The sequence below is a fragment of the Condylura cristata genome, unplaced genomic scaffold, assembly GCF_000260355.1.
Source record: "Condylura cristata isolate star-nosed mole 26May11 unplaced genomic scaffold, ConCri1.0 scaffold00033, whole genome shotgun sequence".
Taxonomy (NCBI): domain Eukaryota; kingdom Metazoa; phylum Chordata; class Mammalia; order Eulipotyphla; family Talpidae; genus Condylura; species Condylura cristata.
The window spans coordinates 15,465,049-15,486,987 of record NW_004567134.1 but is presented as its reverse complement, the minus strand read 5'-3'; the positions used below and the strand labels follow the sequence as shown (position 1 = coordinate 15,486,987).

The following is a 21,939-nucleotide window of genomic DNA, read 5'->3' as shown; positions in this document are numbered from 1 at the left end:
TCCCCCCCCCCCCACCCACCCCCACCGATCCACATTTCGTTTTAAAATATGATTCACAAGGAAAACATGACTCCATCAATTAAACTCATCGCCGAGCCAACTTTTCAGGAACCTATTTCTGTAAAGTGAGATCCACTTACAAGCGTCCTGCTTGGTGCCAGCACTCACATTTTCCCTGACTCGGTGGCTCCGGTGCTGTTTCAGATAACTTCTCCCAAACCAGGTGACCAGCCCCCAACTCTGGTGAGGATTATTTACTGGGTCTTGTGCTCAGCCTGGGATCCTGATAGAGATCACGGACAGACAGTGATATAAATAAATAGGCGAGGATTTGCCCGTGGCTATTTTTCTAAGGGGAGCTTTCTAAGTTGAGTTCTTTGAACCCAGAATGACTTCCTCTGGCTTCCCCTGTTTCCCTCCACTGGAGAGCTCCTCTTCTTCTGCCCGGCAGGCTCTCCCCTCCCCCAGCCAGCTGGTGTCTGCAGGAATCAGAAGGAAGGTATTTGCCCACACAGAGTTGCCTGAAATCCTATCCTTCACCCCCTTTCTGGATCATCTTTCTTTCATCCGGCCCAAGAGTGGCACCTGCCCCGCCCCCCAAGCCGCAGAGTCTCTGGGACCGGCAGCCTGTCCGGAAGCGGAATTCGCCAGGCCCTGCAGAGCAGCCCGGCGCCAGGCCTGACCTGTATTTACAGTGTGGCCTCTCGTTTGTCCCGCCCCACGTGAGAAAACCCTCACTCAGACTCACTGCTAACGAGCCAGACTGCCTTGTCGGAGGTCCATCCCCTTTCCCGAACCCCAGCCCCACCCCCTATCCCACTGGTGTCTAGCTTCACACAGCCACGGCAGACACAGACACTGAGGGGCCTGCCCAGGCCTTCTTGGCCCTGAGTCCCCAACGCTGTCTTCTGCCCTGTGAATCCTACCTCCCTGCCCTTTCCTCCACTGCAAGTGCCCTGTCAGTCCCCGAGGGACCCCGCCACCCACCCTCAGAGCCCTGTAGGCAGGAGAGCACAGGCCGGTCTTTGCATCCTTTTCCCAGGTTTTCATGCTGAAAACAGCACATTCTCACCCTGAAACGGAATTGATTCTGCTCTTTTTCAGTGTGTGTTTTTGGCCTTGCTGTTCTTGGCAGTCAGACTGCTAGGCTTGGGGGAAGAACTGATAGCTTACAGTGTGAATGTTAAGTTGGCCGGCAGCGTGCCGTGGGAAGGCTGAGGCCCTGGACGAGTGACCAGCATCTGTGGCTTCACCCACCCAGCGGCCTTGAGAGTCGCCTTAACCATATAGTGGCCTTGCTTCTACGCGCTGCCCAGCCTACCGCACTTCTGGGCCAAGTACTGGAAATTAAAGACTGTTTCAATGTGAGTTCAGCCCAGGGACCAAGAGTCCAGTGCCTGGGCCTGTGGTGGGGTGGGGGGGCGAAGGACTCAACACCAGGTCACCAAGATGCGCATCTGAGCTCTGGTGCTGCTGGGTGTGAGATTGGCGCCCCCTCCCTGTGCTGCACCCCACTGTCACCCCCACCCCATGACGCCAGACCAAGGGAAACCCTGCACTGGTACTTGAGAGCTTCATGAGCGGCAGGGGCGGGACCACAGCAAGTGCAGAACCAGAGCTGCTGCTTCATAAGCGACGCCATGTCTCCAATGCTGCCCTGGTGTGTCGCAGGGGCTCGCTCAGTTCATCCTGAGAGTTACTCCTGGGGTGCCTGTGTGCCCACTTTCTCGAAAGGGAGGTGAGGCTGGGAATGACACTGTTGACCAGAATCAGACCCAGGGCCAGCATGCCAGGCTGCGCCCCACCTGTTAAGCTGGCTGTCCACCTTCCGTTCCAGAATCGCTGAGAGCAGATCTTTGCCTTGCCGCGGACGTGGGCTGCTCCTTCTGTCGGGACGCCTGTCTCACTTCCACTGTCAGGTCCACAGCCGCTCCCTGTGCTCAGGCTTGTTCCCTCCTGAGAAAAGGAGCCAGGAGGGGTGGCTGCCTCCCTCCCGCAGCCCCCACCCCATCAGCCACAAGGAACCCTCGTGTCCTTGTGCCTGCGCCAGCTCTGGGGTGCCTGAGGCCGTCAGGAAGGCCCAGGCAGTGCGGCCTGCATCTGTCTCTGTTGTTGACCGTGGACTAAGTGGCACGTGGCAGCCCCCTATTCTTAAGAGCTGGGGGGCCAGTGTGAGTTCATCCAGCCTGGCATGGCCCAGGGTTAGCCACGGGAGAACTGGAAAGATAGACTCGGTGAAGGCTCAGCGGGTGAGGGTTACGCATCAGCGAGGAGCCTTCTGGGAAGCGAAAGGTCACTGTGGGCCTGGGGAGCCTTTAGGAAAGGGAATTGGATCAGGGCGATGGGGTCCATGGGTAGAATGGTGAGAAGAGGGAATGTTCCAAGTCGGAGAATCTGCCAAGAGTATCTGGTCAAGTTTTGAAATACTTCACTCCCAAGAGGATTTGACATAAATTGAATCTTACTTTTAATTCAGAAGCAAGCACACTTTTCAGTGTGAAAAATGAGGCAATTCTATTCAACTTGGCTCACATGGAGCATGAGTTCTGTCGCTGTCCCGGGACAGTGAGGGAACGAACATGTGGCCGTGGTGGGAGGCTCGGTCCCGAGCACCGAGGAGCCGCCTGAGGAGGGCACCGGCCCGCACGTCCCTGGCTGTTCAGTGACCAAGCCAGTTCCTTTGAAGACGTACACCAGAGCCCAAGTCCTTAGCCCAGGGCTATCTCGGGAGATGTTTTTGCCTCCGGAGCCCTTTCACCAACTTTCATCTGGTTGGCTTCTGTCTGGACACTCCTGGAAGGGTCAGCCGCTGGGAGGTCTTGGGTGGGATGTCAGGTTCTCTAAAGGCAGGGTTGGGGCCTGCCCACCCGAGGTGTCTTCGCGGCTGCCTCCTAAGCAGGGGCGGCTTGGAGGGCGGGGGCCCCCGAGTGAGCTCCTGACCTGGCCCTCAGGCAGCTGCGCCTCGCGGAGGCCACGCTCTGCAGGTTGGTTGGTGCCTTGCAGGGACCCGGAGGAGCTGGGGCAGGCTTGGCGCCCGAGGGGCCCTGCCCCAGGCGGCAGACACGGTTGATAATGGCATGTAGACTCAATTCTGTGCCGTGGAGCAACCCACCGTAGAGATGCTTGCTGGGCAGCTCCCTGTGACTGCGAGTGAGGAACCCAAACCAGCCCCAACCTCAGACCGCTCGGCGCCCACCCCGGGCAGCGGCTCGGCCTGCCGGCCCTGCCCTCCCCCGCGGCGCCTGAGCAGGGCGGCTGGGAGGTGCGGAGGCCGGGCGCTTTAGAGCCCGTGGCAGAAGGCCCGGCCCACAAACCAGCGTTCAGCTCTCGATCTGGGGTCACACCACACTGAGAGCAAGTCCCCCGCCCCACACCCCGCCTGTGCCCTCAAGCTGCTCGCTTTTCTGCCGCTGCCCAGTCTCCTCATCTGCAAAATGGACACTGGATGTCTTTTGGGGCCTTTCTGAGGGCTTGGTGCAGTTGTGTGGGTCTGGTGACTTGTCTCTGTCGGCGGCAAGCTTCCCTGTCGCACAGGAAGTGCCGGTGGCCCTGGCTTAAGGTCACACCCTACATTGTAAGGATCAGCGGGTCGCCCTCCCCATCCTCGGGTGGAAGGGTGTTGGATCCTGGTAAAGTGAGCTGCATGAGACGCTCACCCAAGACGGTCCACCCTGGTCCTGAGGGCCCGTCACGTGTCCGCATCCACCTGGCCGGTGTGTAGCTCGAGGCGGGGAACCTGCTTTCTCAGTCTCTCCCGCTACCCCAGCCCAGCTCTAGGCAGGGGTGCGGTACCCCGAAGTGTTCCATACAGAGTGACAGAGAAATCTTCCCTGCGGTGGCCCTGGGAGCCCTTAATGTTTGGGCGGGTGAGGTTCCGGGCAACCTGATTCTGCCTCCCTGGCCCTGATTTCTTCTCGCCAAGTCCGAAAGGAAGCACGCCGGCGATGCTGGCCCTGCGCAGTCACAAAGGTTTTGAAACAAAGCTGCACCTTGTTACGCTGGAGTAATTATACCACACTCGATCTCTGACGACAGTCAAATGGTAGCTGTTAACGGAGAATCCAGAAAAGGTGGGACCAGGCCCACCCGGGGCAAGGGATGGAGAAGGGGCAGCACCTGTGTGTCCGCTCCGGCCTGGGCGCTCTGCACGGGCCAGCCCCGCCCCGCCCCGCCCCGCCCCGCCCTCACATCGGGGCTGCGTGCTCACACTAGCTGTGGAGCTCTTTGATTTAAAGTTGAGCTGAAAGAACTGCTTTTATCATCTCAAGTATGCAGCCCCAGGCCACAACAGACAAACCATTTCGAAAAGTCTCAGTTCAAAAGCAGCTTGAGACATTCTCTGTTTTTCTCACAGGAGTGCCTCCATCAAAAGCACCCCCAATCTCCGAGCTGTCTGCTGCGCCCTCCCTCTGATGGGCTCTCTGGCAAGCTCCCTGGGCTCCCCTGGGCTAGCGGGGGCTCGGGTTAGTGGAATTTCCAGCATGGAGACGGAGGGAGGCAGTCCGCTGGCGACAGAGCAGCGGCCCGGGCTGGCACCCTGGGAAGCCCAGGCTGGGAGCGACAGGGATGGCACGTGATCGACGTGCCCCCGAGGGCCGTGGCCGCTGCTGCGTTTCTCTGAAAAACGGGAGCTGCTAAGAGTGTACCCGGCCTCCAGGTCTGCAGCAGCCCGGCACCCGCACCCAGGCGAGGGTCTGCACGTCACAGGTGGGCGAGGGTGCCAGTCGCCCTGGGTGAGGGCAGGCGTGGACCCAGGACCGCACCCCACCCCCGTCTGCACCGGGCCTGCGTGGACATGTGTGCCTCGGTCTGCTCAGAACTCACACTGGCTTTCCTGGGAGGAGAAGCCCAGGCCCGTCTTCCCAGTAGGGGTGGCCGTGAGTTATGGTGTGAGGCTTTTACCCGTCCTTGTGTTGACATTCGCACACTGGCTGGTCGAGTGAGCATCTTGGAGCCAGCCGCTGCGAGCCACCGGAGCCGTTACCTCCTCGTGCGTCGAGACGCGCCGCTCCCTCCAAAACCGCTACTGGGGGCGGGCTGGACTCGGTGAGAGGTGGGGCCTTCTCCCTGCTCAGAACAAACTCCTGAGATCCAGACCCGAGGGAGGTGCTTTCCACACAGCAGTCTCCGCCTCGCGGTGGTGGCCAGCTGGGTGTCCCTCGGGTCTGCTGGAGTCTAACGCCGGCTGCCTGGCCAGGAGCTGGGCCCCACAAGACGTCACCTCTGCCCCTACTGCAGACCCCAGTGGCAAGTCACAGGTCCTCAGGTGACCCACGACTCCTGTCCGACTTGGCTGCATCGTGAGGGTTGAAAAATTGGCTAGAACAGCTCTCAGACTGAGGAAAACAGCTATTTACTGGGTTACCGGTTATGATATAACTCAAGAACCTCTACGCAGACGAGGTGCAGAGGGCGAGGCCTGCTGGGAAGGGGCAACTGTCCCTGCCGTCCAGGGCAAGCCCTCTCCACAGCTCACCCACTGGTCAGGAGCTCTCCAGGGCCCGTATGTGCAGAGGCTTCATCCTGGGGGGGCGTCCGTGCCTGACTCCACTTCCTGCTCCTCTGCCTTCCCCACAGATGGGAATGGGGCTGAGGGCTCCAAGCTTGCGTCTGGTCTGGTCTTCTGGTAACCAGCCCCTTGCCTGAAGCAGCAGGACCCCTCTGGCGTCACCTCGCTGGAGCAGAAGACACTCCTGTCTCCCATCAGCACCGTGGGACTAGAAGCTGCTAGAGCGGCCGCCCCCGGCCCGCCCTTTATCAGTTAGGGATGGCCAAGGTTCTGCAGCGTGGCCCGAGCCAGGGGCAGGCCAAGTGCGTATTTCTTTTGTGTACCTGTTCTTTTCCATTCACTGGTTTAGGCGTTAAACCGCCTCTGAGCTCTTCCTCTGGGCTGGACCCTGGCTAGATACGAGGCACAGATCAGGGGACTCTTGACTAGGGGTTCCAGCCTAACCGCTCCCCTCCGCTCCCCATCTGGTAGACCTGTGGGCTTTGATCCTCCTGCCCTGCCGCGGAGATCCTCTCCCTCCGTCCCCTCCCTCCCAAGCAAGACCAGCAGACGCAGCTTCCCAGGGAACATTCCCACATCCGCCTCATCTCTGTCTCCCACTCTTCCCACCACAAAACAGGGCTGGCAGTATAGCCCAGGTCGTCAGGGGTGACAGCGGAAAATAGACGGCGCCTTTCAGGAAATTAGGCAGGTGACGCTTCCCGGTTCTCTGCCAGCCCGGAGAACTTCTTTTTTCATTTTGGGGGTCTTGTGTTGTTTAATAACAGCTTTATTGAGAAACGGGGCACACACTGTGCGCGTCACTCTCGAGACGGACTGGTCCTTGTGTTCGGGATGTTCGGTCACACGGCATCGCCGACGTTAAAACATTGCCGTCGTCAGGGAGCCCCGGGGGGCCAGGGCCGCCACAGCCCCGCCACGCCGTGCTCCAGCCCTGACCTTGTCCCTGCTCTGGGTCCCTTCTCGCCCACAGCCCGAGCCCCACTGTCGTCCTGATGAGAGAGCAGCGCCCCCCACGCTCGCTCCCCCTTTTCCTTTTTCCTCAGAGGACGCAGTGAGGAGCGGGTGGTGCCTGGCCCTGGTGAGGGGCTGGGTGGCAGCAGCCCGAGGACTCGGTGACCTGTCAGAGATGGCCGGCACCGGTGTGGTAACATCCTTCCCACCGCTGCAGACGTGACTGAGCAGACGCTGTCTGCTCCCAACAGTTAACCGTTTGTCAGAGCGGCTCCCAGGGCCCGAGAGCCGTGAGGCCCTGCAAGCTGCGGCCCGCCCTGTGCCTGCAGACGTCCTCCCTTCCCCACGATGCCACTCAGGCCTTGGACCTGCTCAGGCAGCCTTAGGAGATGCTGCCTCTGACCTGGAAGAGGATTGTGGCCTGAGCTGTGTCTTCACCCAGAAGCCATGTCCAGACTTATTGTGTTCACTTGTGAAAAGTTGTATCCTAAGTTGAGAAGTAATGATTTGCTTTAACTGGAAACAAAAATGCAAGAAAAATCCAAATTCTTCTGCCTGCACCCCACGTGCAGACCTCATCCCAGACTTTGCCTGCTGCTCCGAGGTCACCATTGCCCTCCCGACTCCCCGCCTCCCTCAGCCCCTCGTAGCGGTGACTGTCTCCCTCCGGCTCCCCTTAATAACCATCACTATTGCTCTCTCTGGCTGCCCCTTCTGTCTCCCGGCATGTGTCCCCAGAGGGCCTCAGGCCCCCTCGCAACTCGGTGCAGCGCCTGCTGAGCAGTTTCTGGGGTAGGGAGCGTTTGTGGGTGCTGTGCGTGGTGTGAGGCGCCTGGTCGCTGGTCCGGGGGGGCCTCCCCTGCGCTGAGCAGACAAACGGTGCACTCGGCAGAGACCCAGGGCTGTGGGGACCAGCTGAGGGACAGGCAGGGCGGTGGCCGTTAAGAACAGAGCTCTCCCAGGAGGTGAGGTCGGTCTGCCGCGCGGGCAGGCTGACTCGTGTTTACCGCGTCTGACAGGCAAGTCCTCAGCAGGCAGGGAAAACATCACTGAGCAAGAGGAGGCGGGCTCGGGAGGAGCCGGGCTTCGTGTGTACGTCTGTGCACCGTCCCCGAGTCCCCAGACCTGGCCTGGCGTGCTTGCACACCAGGGCCAGGGCGCGAACCTGGGAGGCTTCTCTGAGGCGTGGGGACAGCCTGAGAGGAAAGGAGAGAGGAGGGCCCCGGGCGATGGAGGCCTGCGGGGCTCCTTCAGGTGGAGCAGAGAGGATGCCTGGCCGGGGTCCTTCCACCGGGAAGCACACCCACTCCGCCCGCTCCGTGCCGCCAGCGCGCGGGAGCCCCTGGGCCTGCAGTGACCGCAGACCACGCTGCTGGCCGCGCCCCGCTCCGCTCCTGTCGTCACCGCACGCCCAGCTCAGCTCAGCAAGACCCGCCAGAAGAAACGATCTGTTGGTGGCTGTTGACACTGTAAGCCACCTCAGATACAGCTGTCCGCCCCAGCCCCACTGGCATCTTTGATTAAGAAAGACAAAGTGATTTTTAGGTGGAAGCTGACAGAACTGGGCCACAGGCTAGTGCTGCCTGTCACTCTGCGCAGATGTGGGGCTGGTCCTAGCGACAGCTGAGGTCCGCTGCCTCTCAGAGCAGCTTGGGACAACTGAGAGCGCCCCACCACCGTTCCGCAGAAACAGCCGGCCGTCGTGTAAATGCACTGACGCAGAAACTCCATTAACAACTTCTTCCTGAGAAGATGGTAGCGACGGGAGGGAGGACACAGCTTTCTTTAAAGCTGTACTTTTTTAAAAATAACGTAATAGTTTATTTTTACATCATTTTGTGCCCGTTTCCATCTCAGTGGGCCTCCCGTGGGCTTCCCGTCACCACAGCACCCGTGTGCCGTCACCGCAGCCCAGGCATAAAGATGCACTTTTTTTGAAGCCACAGTCTGCTGCCCCCTGTCTCCAAAATGCAGCCCCTGAACTTAGTGCCTGTTCCTCAACAAACCAAAAAGTGGAGGCAGAAAACACAGGTTTACAGAGTGGAATTTTTTTTTTTTTAAGATTTATTTATTTGTGCAGACAGAACTGGGTACAGGCCAGAGACTCAGGGGTGGCGAAAGACTTCACCAGAGACAGAGCGGGGAGCAGAACAGGCAGATCGATGAAGCCCACTGCTGAGGGGAGCCGCGGGCGGGTCAGGAGAGGTCTGCCGCACCCTGGGGTCACCTCCGGGGCAGGCGGGGATCGAACTCACACGGAAGCGGTTTCAGCTTCTTAGTGCAGTGCTGTAACCCGCTGCGCCACCAGGGAGGGCCAACAGAGTGGATTTTTAAATAGTTGCTGCTATAGGAGGGCGACGGCCCTTTGTGCTCCGAAACTTGGAAGCCCTCGCGAGTCGGAGCGGGTTAGGGACGCCGGGGCGCACCTCTAGGCCCCACGTCTACCCTGTGAGATGCCAGGGAGAGGGGGAGGGCGCCCGTGGGCTGGCCGAGTACCGAGCCGCGGAGCACTTTCCCGGGCCCGGGGCTCCGGCCGCCTCCCGCTGCGGGCGGCCTTGTGCCCAGCCAGCACGGCTGCGCCCTGGCCGGTGCCTGTGGCCCTCACCTGCAGGTGAGGATGTTTGATCTGAACAAGAAAGGAAGTCGAGATCCCAGCCGCACACAGTGAGAAGCCCCTGGTCTTACCGCCGGGCCCATCCCCACAGGCCGGCCCCGTGGCAGCAGGCGGATGCCTGCCCTGCACAGGCATCTATATTTAGGTGCGGGCAGGAGATGCCAAGGTAAAGAAGGGCGTGGCCGGTGTTGGCCCAGCACGCTGCGGGTCCTGGAACAGCGGCCCTCGGCCTCTGTCCCCACATCTCTGTTCACAGGCAGAGCCCATGCTGCCTGTGGGCTGGACACTCTCGTGTTGGTAAGGCGCCCCACAGCCCAGGCCTCTGGGCAGCAGCAGGCTCCTCCTGGCCAGCCGTCCTTTGGCCCGTGATGACGTGCAGCTGGGCAGGGGCTCCTGTTTGCTGCCCTGAGGCAGCTGCCACCCTGGCTCTTAGTAGGCCGGTGTCTGAGCCCTGAGGGGCCCAGACATGTCTGGCCCACAGTGGGAAACAGCCCCCTCTGGGTCTTCTGGACCTGCTGATCCCTTCCGGACAGAGCCCTAGTCTCTGCCTGCTGGCACAGACCTGTCGCCAGGGCCTCCTGAGTGTCCCTCGCCACAGGGGTGGCCCAGCCTAGCGGCCTTCCCGAGGCCCAGGGGGCCTGAGCTCACGCAGCAGCGCAGGTCCCCGGCCAGCAGCTGGGTCCCTCCACCCTGCCTTCCTCTCCGCCCTTCCTGAGCTGCTACTCCTGCTGACCTCTGCCCTCATCTCCCACCTCCTCGCCCAGTGTCTTTGTAGCCCCTGGGGTGACCCCAGCCATGCTGCAGACCATACCCTCATCCACTTGTCCAACACCTCCTCCAGGAAGCCTTCCTAAGAGGGTGCTGATTCCTTCATAGGACACCTGACTCCAGGGTCTCCCTCTGGGCCATGCTGTCATTCCTCCGGAATGCTCCATCCTCAGGGCCTACCCTGTACAGACCTGGCTGAGCACCCAGCCCTCCGCCCCATCCAGCTCCGGCCACAAGCCAGGCCTTTCTGTCAGGCCCCCTTTGCCCTTATCCTGGCTTCCTGTCTTCCTGGCCTGACCATCCTGCTCATCTTTGTATCCCCAGTGGCACCTAACCCAGTGCCCTGTCCTGAATGAGGCACCCCCGTCTCTGACATTAATGCTCCTAGTGCACTATGTTCGACGAGCGCCGCCCTTATAGTGTTTTTTTTTTCTCTAAATTTCTAAAAACCAAATGTAGGGAGACAGCATTTGTGTGCAATAAAATGTGTGAGGAGATATACATCTCTGTGAGTTTTGACAAGCTTACACTCCTGTGTGACCAGCCCCCCTTCCCCAAATGAAACAGAGGCAGCTCTATCACCCCATAAGGTTAGATCCCCTCAGGCCCTTCGCCGTCAGTCCCGCGCTGCCCGACCCCAGCGGTCTCTCTGCCATTGCAGATTCTGTGTGCATCGCCCAGGGCGCCCCATAACTGGGATCATACCTTTTTATTTTTTTAATGTTTATAAATTAATTTTTGTTGGGATGAAACTGACTTCTGACGTGGTGTCGTGGGAGGTGCACAGACCGTTCAGCCCAGCCTGGCTGGCCCCTTCTCACATCCCGTCGTCTTGTTTCTTTCTTGAGGGAGCACGTGAGGCTCAGGCCCTTAGCGCCTTGGCGTCTGTAGCACAGCCTGGTCTCCAGGGCTTGTTGACTGCAAGTTTGTGTCCTTCGACAACATGCTATGTTGCCACATCCCAGCCCCTGGGAGCCACCACCCTGCTCTTGTTTTCACAAGCTTGGCTCTTTAGACCCACAAGGAGACCCTGAGTCGTCTTCTCATTTTCTGTTTGACTTCTCTCGCTTGGCATAAGGTCCTCAGGGGTCATCCTGTCATCACAGTGACAGACTGCCCTTCTCCCATGCTGGGTAGAGCCCATCATGGCTCGACTCCTCCACCCACTCGCCGGTGCGGATGTGGGCACGGCTGTCCCCTGAGGTGACTGCTGTGGCCATGGTGCAGGCAGCCTGGGAACGCGCGTCTCCTTGGTATCCTGTGCTCACTGCCTTCGACTGCACCTTCCATTCCACACTGGAGTGGAATTGCTGGATCATCGGACAGACTGACTTTCCGTATTCGGGAGTCCTCCATCCTGTCCCGTAGGGGCCGCCCCAACTCACATCCCGCCAGTGTGCCGAGACCCCTTCTCCACATTCTCACCAACACTGTTCCTCCTGCCTCGGTAACAGCCGCCTGAACAAGCTGCAGTCTGACCTGTGCTCCCGGCAGGGATGTTGACTGCCTCTTCGTGTACCCGCTGGCCTTGGGTGCTTCTTTGGAAAAACGTCCATTTAGTTCTTCTGCCCATTCTAAGATCTGATTGTCTGTAGTTGAGTTCTCTGCATATTTTGCGTACCAGCCCTAGTCTGATGCACGGTTTGCCATTACCTTCTCCCGCCCCATAGCTTTTTGTGCTATGGACTGTTTCTTTAGCTGTGCAAAAGCTTTGTAGTTTAATGAGTCAACTTGTTTCCTTTTGGCTTTGGTGTTCAATCCAAAAAATCATCACAACAGCCATATCAAGGAGCTTCTTCCTGTGTTTTATCTTATGAGCTTGATGGTATCAGGTCTCATTTTAAGTCTTCAATTCCTTTCAAGTTAATTTTTGTGAGCAGTATGAGATAGGGGCATATCCAGTTTTTCCAATAGTGTGTACTGAAGAGACTGTCCTTTCTCAGTGAGTGTTCTTGTCCCCTTGCCAAATATTAGTTGGCCATAAATGGAGGGTTTTATTTTAGGCTTTCTGTTCTGCTCTATTAAAGTATGTATCTATTTTTATAGCAGTGCCATACTGTTTCAATTACTGTAGCTTTATGTGTAGATTGAAATCAGAAAACATGGTATCCCTAGCTTTGTTCTTTCCTATAATTGCTTTGGCTATTCAGGGTCTTGTGTGGCTCCATCCCATAAAAGGAGTATTTTTTGGAACTATATACCAACTACTCTTATTTGACTTTTTGTTCAACATACTATTTTTGAGATCCATCCAATTTGTTACATGTGCCAGAATATTGTTCTTTTTATTGATGAATAGTACCACATTTTATGTATATGTTGTAATTGTTGATTCATTCATTCACCTGTTCTAAATATTTGAGTTGTTTCTAGTTTGTGATGATTAAAAGTAAAGCTCCAATGTTTTTTGTAGAAGTTTTCATATGGAGATGTTTTTATTTCTTTATTTTTTTAAAGATTTATTCGTGCATACAGAACTGGGGCATAAGCCAGAGGTGCAGGGGCAATGAGAGGATTCACCATAGGAGACAGAATGGGGAGCAGAATAGGCAGACTGATGGAGCACACTGCTGCAGGGAGCAGCGGGAAGACATGAGAGGTCTGCTGTACGCTGTGGGTCACTTCTGGGGCTGGGGATTGAACTCGCACTGAAGCGGCTGCTGCTCACTTGCAGTGCTGTGCTTTAAGCTGCGATGCCACCAGGGAGGGTCTTTTTTCATTTCTTGTGAGCAGTTACCTAGAACTAGACTTCTGGGTTAGCATACGATGTGACATGTAACGAGGTGATGCGTAAAGTAGCTCTCAAACTCTCCCCATAGTGGGTGTGTATTGGTCCCGCCAGCCATGGGAGGGTCCTGGTTCTCTGCATCGTTATCCATACCTGAGCTGCATCCTTCTTTCTTTCAGCTGTTTGGTACACTTGGGTAGCATTGCACGATTTTTACTGCAGTTTTCTAGTGACAGTAGGTTTGCATTTATTTGCCATCTCTGTCTTTGTGACATTTCTTTCAAATCTTTTCCCTGTGTTTTCAGTGGACTCTTTATCTTGCTACTCATGACTTTTAAGAGTTCTTTGTATTCTCTGGATTTGGGCCCTTTGTCAGATGTATGTTGTCACATATATTTCCTCCGTCTCTCTGGGCTTGCCTTTTCATTTTTTTAAAGATTTGTTTATTTATGCATACACAACAGGGATACAGGCCAGTCGTGTGGGTGAGGGGTGGGAGGATCCACCACAAAGTAGGGGGCAGAAAAGGCAGATTGGCTGAAATATACTGCCAGTGGGAGCAGTGGGGAGACAGGTGAGGTCTGCTGCGCCCTGTGGGTCCTTCCCTGGCTGGTGATTGAACTCACGCTACAGTGCGGACAGCCTCCTGGTGCTGAGGCTTAACCCCTTGTGCCACCAGAGAGGACCTGCCTTTTCGTTTTTTAACATTATCTTTAAAAGGGAAAATGTGGGTTTTCATGAAGTCAAGCTTATTATTCAATTTTTATCTCATGATCCATACTTATAAGGTCCTAAGAGTTCTTTGCCTAACTCAAACTTTTATTAGTTTTTATGTTCTTTTCCAGAAGTTTTATCCTTTTAGCTTTTTGTATGTGCCCAGGACACCTTTCAGTCTAATTTCTGTGAGTGGTTTCAGGGTAGGGTCGAGGTTCATTTTCTTCCAGAGACGTATAGAATTGTTCTGGCACCACTGGTTGAAAGGACTCCCCCGGTTGGGTCACCTTGGGTCTTTGTTGAGTCAGCTGGCGCATAAAAGGGTCTCTGCACTCTTTTGCCCTGATGTCGGAGCCACAGTCTGCTTCCTGCAGCGTCATTCAAGGCCTGGGGCGTCTGTTCACCTGGTGTCTCTGCTCAGGTCGAGAGGCAGGCCTCATTCTGAAGAGCTTCACAGGTGCCCCTCTGGGGCCAAATAGTGGCACCTCCTGGCATTCTCTTCCTCCCGCCTCCTCGGGCATCATTTAGTTTCAGAATCACCCCTTCTTATCACAGGGTCCCTGTCGGCTTCCACCCCACAGCTCCCTCACCCATCTTTCTCCCTTCTCTCTGATGTTGACCCCAAGAACCCCCTGGGCTCCAGATCCAAAATGCCAGTGTCTGCCCTCCACAGGGCACCTTGCAGGGAGTTTCCGACGGGACCAAGCAGAAGTGCATCATGGAAACCATTTCAAGGCTCCAGCGTGGCCTTTTATCTCAATAACCATTTCATTCAAATGTGGGCCGAACATATAAATCATATCTTGAAAGAAAGTATGTTGGTGCCTCAGAAATTGCCCTGATTTCTTACCACCTAATTTGAAAATGGTGTTTTGAAGCTGGGAAGAAAGCAAACAAGCCTGGGGCCCCGTCCTCCCACGCGTCCATCCCCCCTTCACGCAAACCCAGAATATGCCGCCCCCCACCCCGTCCCAGCACGACCTGTCTTTGCTGCTGTGGCTGCTCTCTGCGGCCTCCCCCCCTGCCATTTGGTCATGAGCTGAGACCCCACGCCAGCGAGGGTGCACCCCCTCGCCTCTAGGCCATCAATAGCCCTTGGAGCTCTTCTTGGTGCTAGTTTGAGCCAGGTCCGAGGAGGGTGCTAAGTATATGTGGGGCCCCCAAGGGCTCCCCTGAAGCCTGAGGGGTCAGGTCACCTAGGACTGCAGCCTGTGCTCTCACCTAGGGTGGGGGCGTCTGGACCCCCGCTCACACACGCCTCTCAGGTCTGCCCTGCCCCTGGCTCTGTGCCCAGGCGTGGTGCGCGTCCGGCAGGCCCTTCACGCGTTTCTCCTGTCTGGCCATGAGAGGACATGCTCACGCCTGCCAGACGCTGTCCTGGTGTGGCCAGGCCCCCAGAATGAGGGGTGCGCTGGTCGATGAGGAAGCCGGGTCGTGGTTTCTCTTCTCCGGCCTGGGAGCGGCTTCTGCCTCCCTTCCCTGCGACAGGCCCATCGCCCTGGCCTGCTTCCACCCGCCCCCACCAGGACCGCGGAAACGCTCCTGCGGCGGGCTGCCATGGTGCAGCTGCCTGAGCGCGCTCGCCACGCTCCCCACCCTTAAGGCGGCGGCCCCCAGACCCCCCACTTCTGTCCTTGTCGCGTGGGCTGTGTCTTGGTGGCAGAGCCGTGACCCAGGGTGAGCCTGAGTGGAGGCCTGGTCTCGGTTCTGCCGGAGGGGGGCAGTTTGCCAGACCCCTCCCATGGTCAGATGCAGCCCAGAATGTCTATAATTATGGGGGACGCGACGGGGCTGCCCCGCCCCCGCGCTGGTGTGCGAGAGTGTGCGCACAGGCCTGGCCCTGCCTCCTCCAGCGATGGGCCTTTGATGGGCTGTGCAAGCGTCCTGCTCACATGGGGGCTGGGGGCTCCCCCAACCCCCAGCCAGCACGGAGCGTTTCCTCCTTTGCCCTCATTTCAGGTGCCCACGTGCCTTGGCTAGACTGTTTCTTTCTAGCAAACCTTGACTGTGTTCTGGGGCCCCAGGGCAGTGGGGACAGTGCAGACAGGGGTGCCCGCCCTCAGCTGCCTGCTGTCTGGAAGGCTGTTCTGGGCTGGGGCTCCCTGACAAAGGGGGTGGGCCTGGCTCCCCTTGTGGCCCTCAGGCAGGAGAGGCAGTGGTGAGGGGTTCGAGGGAGGGAGGGGCCAGAGGACCCCGTTGCCCTGCCAGGTCTCGGGTGAAGGTCGTGGGCTTGGCAGGTCCGTGGGGCCAGGAATCGGGGCCCAGTGGCCAAGAAACCAGGCTGGACTTTGCTCTCCCCGGACCCCAGGGGAGCCTTTGGAGGCTGTCACGGGGGAACCAGTCGGCGGAAATGGCTTTTGAGAAAATTAGTGGTGCCTTGGGGGAGCAGCCAGGGCCGTGACCCCTGAGGATGGCAGGCTGGGGCACGCCGCACCCGCCAGCCTCCCCTCCTCAGGGCACTTGACGGGCTCGGCCCTGCTCCCCCCACTCTCCTCCCTTCCCGGCCACCTGATTTCAGACTCGGCCACAGTCCTCTGGGCTGGCGGGAGCCCCGGCCTGCGCCATGACTGGGCCCCTTCCTGAGCAGCGTGTCTTTCTGTCGGCTGCCCCAAGTCCTTTTTTTAAAAAGATTTATTTATTTGTGCATACAGAACTGGGATATAGACAAGAGGTGCAGGGGGTGGGAGGATTCCCCAGAGACAGAGCGGGGAGCAGGACAGGCAGATCGACGAAGTACACTGCTGAGGGGAGCAGTGGGCGGTCAGGAGAGGTCTGCCTGGCCGTGTGGGTCAGCTCCTGGGCGGGGACCGAACTCATGCGGAAGCGGCTTTAGCGTCTTAGTGCTGCGCTGTAGCTGGCTGCGCCACAGGGAGGGGAGGCCCGCCCCAAGTCCAGTTTATGGGTATCTCCTGCCTCTTCCCCCAGTGCTCAGTAAGAACTGGCAACCAGACCCTCCTCCCACACTGAGGAAATGGCGGTGCGTGGGAAGGTTTGACCGCCTGGACAAGCAAGAAGTTGGGGCCTCACCCCCAGTATGTGGGCTCCGTGCTCCCCCATGCACGTTTAAATGACGCTCTGGGAGCTGGTTGGGCTTCCTCAAGTGGACAGATGGGGAGTCTGCTGGGCAGGGCCAGCCCAGTGGCCCCGTGGGGCCACCAGAGGTCTGGGTATTTTCACTAAAAGGTAAAACCCAAATGGGGTCTCTAATGTACTGTGGTAACAAAGGGCCCCACCCGGCCCCACACAGCTGGACTGAGTGCAGTCAGAAGGCCCCGAGACCCCGGCCGTGGGGTCCTGAACTAGGACAGTCTGCAGCCGGGGCCCCTCGGCTGGCTGGCTGCAAGGGAACGTGGGATTTCGCGCCTCTGGGTGTGTGTGGTCAGCGCACGCCGCCCTGGCCCTGTGCTGAGTGACTGCTGAGAGGGCCCTGGTCTGGGTGGGGGCGACCCCCGGCCTGAAGGGCCACAGCGCCACCTCCGGCCAGGCCCAGGCCTGCTGCGGGGAAGGTGGGGCCGCCTTCTGCTGGCAAGGGTCAGCCAGGCAGAACAGCAGCTGGCCCAGGGCGGGCTCCCGACTGGACTGCCCTTCGCGGCTCCGGGCAGGAACATGGTGGACAAGAGGCCGTGAGGAGAGAGAGTGGGGAAGGCCCCGCGCTGCCCTGGTGGCTGTGTCCGTGAGAGCTGCGTGGTTTCCTCTGGGCCCCAGGGGCCTCCTCCGTGCTCCCAAGTGGCCAAGGATCGGTCCACTTGCGGGGGACCGAATTCCCTCGGTCACTGCCTGGGTGCATGTGGTCGCCCGTCCCTCAGGCGCATTCTAGGTGGGGACTTGCTGGGCCACGGGCCATTCTCGGCCGAACTCTCGGACCCGCAGGAGGCCGCTCCTGACCCTGCCGGCTCACCTTCCGTCCACGTGGCTGCGGGGCCCAGCCCCCCCACCCCGTCGCCAGGGGGGGCACCCCGGTCTTGCTGACACAGCCTGCGGGCTCCAGCAGGAGCGGCACTTCCGGTGCCCACGCCGTGCCCAGTGGTTATCGGGCGTCTGTGTGGCCGAGATGGAATGTCCGGCAGGCCAGTGACAGTTTCTCTCACTTGAAAGTGCCCTCAGCTGTGTCCCGAGACTCAGATCTTGTTTTGATCAGATCCAGTTTGTGGCGTGGCACGTTTGGTTTTCTCCTTTTGATGCACTTTCTAAAGTAGCTGAAAATGCCCACCCGACCTGAAGGTCAAGGCTGTGCTGGACCCCAGCCCCGGCAAGCAGCCAGAAAGGCGACTTCCGGTTCCTCTCGCTTACTCGTCTAAGTTCCAGAAGAAAGGCAGAGTGTCCTGACCTGTCCCCTGCGCACAAGGTGGCCACGGGGCTGCTGTGCTTGTGCAGGCTGTGCTCAGGCCACGCGGCCCTGTGCAGAGCCCCCCCCCCCCCTGCCCCCCATGACCCTTGTGTTTCCAGCACCCGCCCGTGAGGGCCTTTTGTGCCTGCGGGGGTGCCTGGGGCCCAGGGCCGCCCCTCTACGCAGGGCCCTGGCAGCCTCCGAGAACCCAGGTCCGTGGGCGCTGCCGGGCTGTGCGGGCCTGCGTCCTGCCCCACCTGCGGGCACTGCCCTCCTAGGATCTCGCGTCAGGGGATCCCCAGTCGGGTCAGTGTGGCCAACTCAGCACCCGGGGGGATGCAGCAGCTCCTGGTACCTGCTGGGCCTTCGGCTCGGTCCAGTTTGTGCCTCTGAACGGGGCTGCAGCGACCCAGTGCCGGTCCTCAGGCCGCGCTCCCCAGGCTCCTTGCTCGGCCCTTCTGAGGTGCCAGGGCGCCCTCCCTGCGCTGGGAAAGGCACCCGCCGGCCGGCTGCTGTGCCGGCCAGCTCACCCTTGTGCCTGATTTTTGAAAAGCGACCAGCCACCTCACGGTGCGCCAAGGGGGACTCGCGGAGCCGTCTCCAAGGCGGCGTCTGCAGCGCACAGGCGCTTCTGTCTTTGGGGAGCCCTGACCGGCATCTGTCCTTGTCACTGTTGTCTTGTTCAGCGTGTCCCCCCCGCTCTGAGCAGGTCGCGCCCTCGTCTCAGTGGGGGGCATCCCCGTCATTTCCTATGGCTCACCGTGCCTGTCGCCCGTCTGCGAAGCGCGCTTACGCCTCTTCCCGGCGGGGCTGCGTGTCCACAGCACGAGGCCTGGTCCCGGACCCCGCGAGGCCTGGGCACTCTGCAGGCGGCCGGACGGCATCCTTTCAGGTGACCGCGCAGTCGTCCCTGTGCCATTGAGAAGCCACCTTTTCCTCACGTGCAAGCGCTTCCAGGCCTGTGGGGTGCGGCCCAGGCTTCTGGTCAGGATTTCCCAGTTTCCCACATGAACGTGGAACCAGCTTATTGGGCTCCACAGATGCCCTTGTCGATGACTGAAAGCAGAGTGTGGGGAGAGCTGGTACCCGCGGTGTCCTTCGCCCCTTCTGTTCCTGGAGACGCGTGGGGACGATCCAGGGCCTTTCCCTTCTGGTCGGTCTGGCCTTCAGCCCGTCTGCTCGCCGCTCCCCTCCCGGGGGTCCGCGTGGGGTGGGCTCTGGGCCTTCTCCCCCACTGCATTGTTGCCCCTGGTTCCCCTGAGAGGTGGTTTCTCTCTAGCTTGGGCGTGAACATCTCCAAAGCTTTGTAGCACGGTCACGTTAAGATACAGCGCGTTCCAATTTCTGCTCCTCACTTAGCGTCTGGCCTACCTTCACCACCACTCAATTTTAACACCTTTTAAAACCTTTGCCAGTTTAGTGCCCCCACATGCCAGGGGCTGGGGCGCAGCAGGGAGCAGGCCCGTCGCCCACGGGAGCCTCCGTGACGGAGGCAATGCAGCCTGTGTCCACCCTACAGCCCCCCACCCCCCGCTTTACTGAGGAATGACTGAGAAAAAATCCTGTTTAGGTCGTACAGAGTTCAAGTGTTCGATGCTTTTAGCGTACGTAGACTCGGCCGGGGTCCAGCCCCACAGCACCCGGTGGCCAGGCAGGGCGCCATCCACCAGGCTCTCACCGCTTCGTTGGCATCTGTACTGTGGGCCCCGCTATACGGAGCCTTAACCCTCACTCTAGGGCCTCGGTGTCTGAGGGGTGCAGGTCTGCACAGCGGGGTTCAGCAGGCCCAGGGCTCCTGGGAGCAGCCTTTTCAGGAGGTAGCTGCACCCACCACTCAATCCCTCCGGGGCGCAGGCTGCGGACGACCCTGGAGGGAAACGGCCCAGAGAAGAGCAGGTCCGTGGCACCCCATCCGCGCCCCCACAGGCGTCAGGCTCTTCTCATGTCCAGGGACAGTCAGCTGCCTGCAGAAAGCGGGGAGCAGGCACATCCACCACCAGCCTTCAGCCCAGGCGCCTGGTCCCTGGGAGAGGAAATTTCCTTCTCTCTGTATTTATTTTCCACATCCTTGACTTTGAAAGCCAGGCTTATGTTGGTATTTACCTTGGCCCGACCTCCCCGTCTCCCCGCCAGCCTCGTGTAAACACGATGTTCCTTCTCTCAGTTCTGCCGCGGTGAGGTGGCCTTTTGCAACCAGTTCTAGGAATTTTGAAAGTCTAAAGGCGTAAGTTCAGGGTCCAGCCCTCCAGGGAGCACAGGGCACGAGGAGCCCCTTGGCCTCACACTGGCCTCGGCCCAGGGCGGGACTGGTGCCAGCCTAGCGGGCGCCAGGCAGGGCCCCCCACACTCAATCCTCTGCTGAGAGGCCAGAGGGGGCTCCTTTGTCCCCATATTCCAGCCAGCCCGCCTGCCTCAGTCAGACTCAGGATTCTGTGGGTTCCCCAAGGGTAAACAAACAACTCTTTGTGGCTCAAAGGTCCAGCCCAGGGGAGCTGTCTGCGCCCTGGAGGGATTCAGAGTGGTGGGTGCAGCTACCTCCTGAAAAGGCTGCTCCCAGGAGCCCTGGGCCTGCTGAACCCACCGCTGAGGCTGGTGGGGGACGGCTCTCAAGGGACAGCTGGCTCCTGAGCGCCTGTCAGGCGTGTGGCCTCTGGCCCGTGGTCCTCGTGGAGGGGGAGCAGAAGCCAGCCCCCGCCGGCGAGCTCTACCCTCTGGGCCAGAGGGCCCGCGAGGACCAGCCCGTAAGGGCAGCGTGGTGGTCAGTGCTACAGAACAAGAGCAAGTGGAGGCTGGTGGGTACAGACACCTGCTCTGCGGTGACCAGGGTGGGGGTCCTCCCCCATCACCAGTGAGGCCCCAGGCAAGTGACATCACTTCTAAGAAACAAGACAGCAAGGCCGTGTCACCTGCGCAGGGAATCACTGTCCCTTCAGTTTGTCACAGCCACTCAGCTTTGAAGCTGCATCTGGAGGCCACCGGGCACTCAGCTGATGTCTCCTTCTCCATGCAGATCTGGGACATGAGCGACGATGAGACCGTCTGACGTGCCCCTTCTCCCTGCTGAGGCGCCGTGTTCGGAGCAGGACTGGGGACCCCGGGCCCGCACCCCCGCCCTTTCCGCTCCCTGTACCTTGAAGACTGGCGCCCTCCCTCCGCTGCCCTGGAGCTTCGGGTGTTCTCCATTTCCCGTGATCCTGCTGGTTCTGAGCTAAATAATAACCTTGGCTTTGGCATGGCCGTTGGTCTGGGCCCTGGCCGCCTCCATCGCGGTGCTTTGTTCTGGTTGTCGCAGCATTTAGTAGTCAGGTTCCCAGACCTGTCACGCCACAGCCCCCAGGGGTGTCAGTGAGGACAGGCAGGAGCCTGCACACCCCCCGGGAGCCTTCCGGGACCAGCCCCTCACTGTGGCCTGTTGGAGAGGGAGGGAAGTGCGTGGAGCAGGACAGAGGGGACCACACTCGTCCCAGTGGACCCAGAGCAGCTGGCCAGTGGGCCCCCGGCAGCTCCACCTCCCACTCAGGGGAGCTTTCTGCTGCTGCTCTTCCCGATGGACTCGCCAAGGACGGGTCTCACGGCCGGATTCCGGCCCAGAGAAGACCACTCGCGGGTGGTCACACTCCTGCGACCCTGTGAGGATGTTCCTCCCCCGCTGAGCCTCTGTCAGGTGCTGACCACAGCGCGGGGCAGCGAGGCCTGCTGGCATCTGCGGCCGGGCGTCTCTCCACAGCCCGCCCTGTGAAGGTGGGGGAGCCCCATGCTCTCCTCCCACTTCCATTTATTCTTGTAGCGTCATCTCACCCGTCAGAGTGAGGCGGAAGTCAGTGTTCACTCACCAGGAGGCTCTTGGGAGAGTGGGGTTTCCACGCTGCCATTTTGTGTGCTGCTTCTCGCAGAGCTAAAACTGAGTTTCCGGCTGGTGTGTGGGGTCAGGGCCGCCACGCCCAACCCCCTCCCTGGGCGCTGCGACCCCGGAGGCAGAGGGTCACACACGTGTGGTTTAAGAGCACTTTATTATTGTTCTTAAGGCTACTTTTAAGTACAAAAAAAAGATGGCCTGCCAAACCTTTTTTTTCTTCTTCTTCCAGGAAAAACAGGCCACAGAGAATGGTATATTACAGATGTACAGACACGGAGCGCGCTCAGGAAGCACCGCGGGCGGCGGGCTCTGTGGAGAGGCTCCCTGGGTGCCTCTGGGGGCGTCCTTCCCCGGGGAAGGGCCCGTCCCGCCCCCCACCTGCCCGAGCTTTCTGGGCCGCCTATCCCAGATAGGCCGGCGCCCGCGCCCCGCCCCCCACCCCCGACGCGCTTGGATGTCTCCAGCCATC

General features: G+C 59.5%; 1 protein-coding gene across 4 annotated transcripts in view; it reads left to right on the top strand.

Annotated features, from left to right (window-relative positions):
• Positions 1 to 21,899, top strand: part of ATG7 (autophagy related 7) — a 164,069-nt gene extending 142,170 nt beyond the window's left edge. For all 4 annotated transcript variants that reach the window (XM_012732129.1, XM_012732128.1, XM_012732127.1 and 1 more), the window contains one exon: positions 20,625 to 21,899. In XM_012732129.1, coding sequence (XP_012587583.1) covers positions 20,625 to 20,657 — 33 coding nt within the window. In that variant the 3' untranslated portion in view covers positions 20,658 to 21,899. The remainder of the gene's footprint in view (positions 1 to 20,624) is intronic.
• The last annotated feature ends 40 nt before the right edge of the window (positions 21,900 to 21,939 follow it).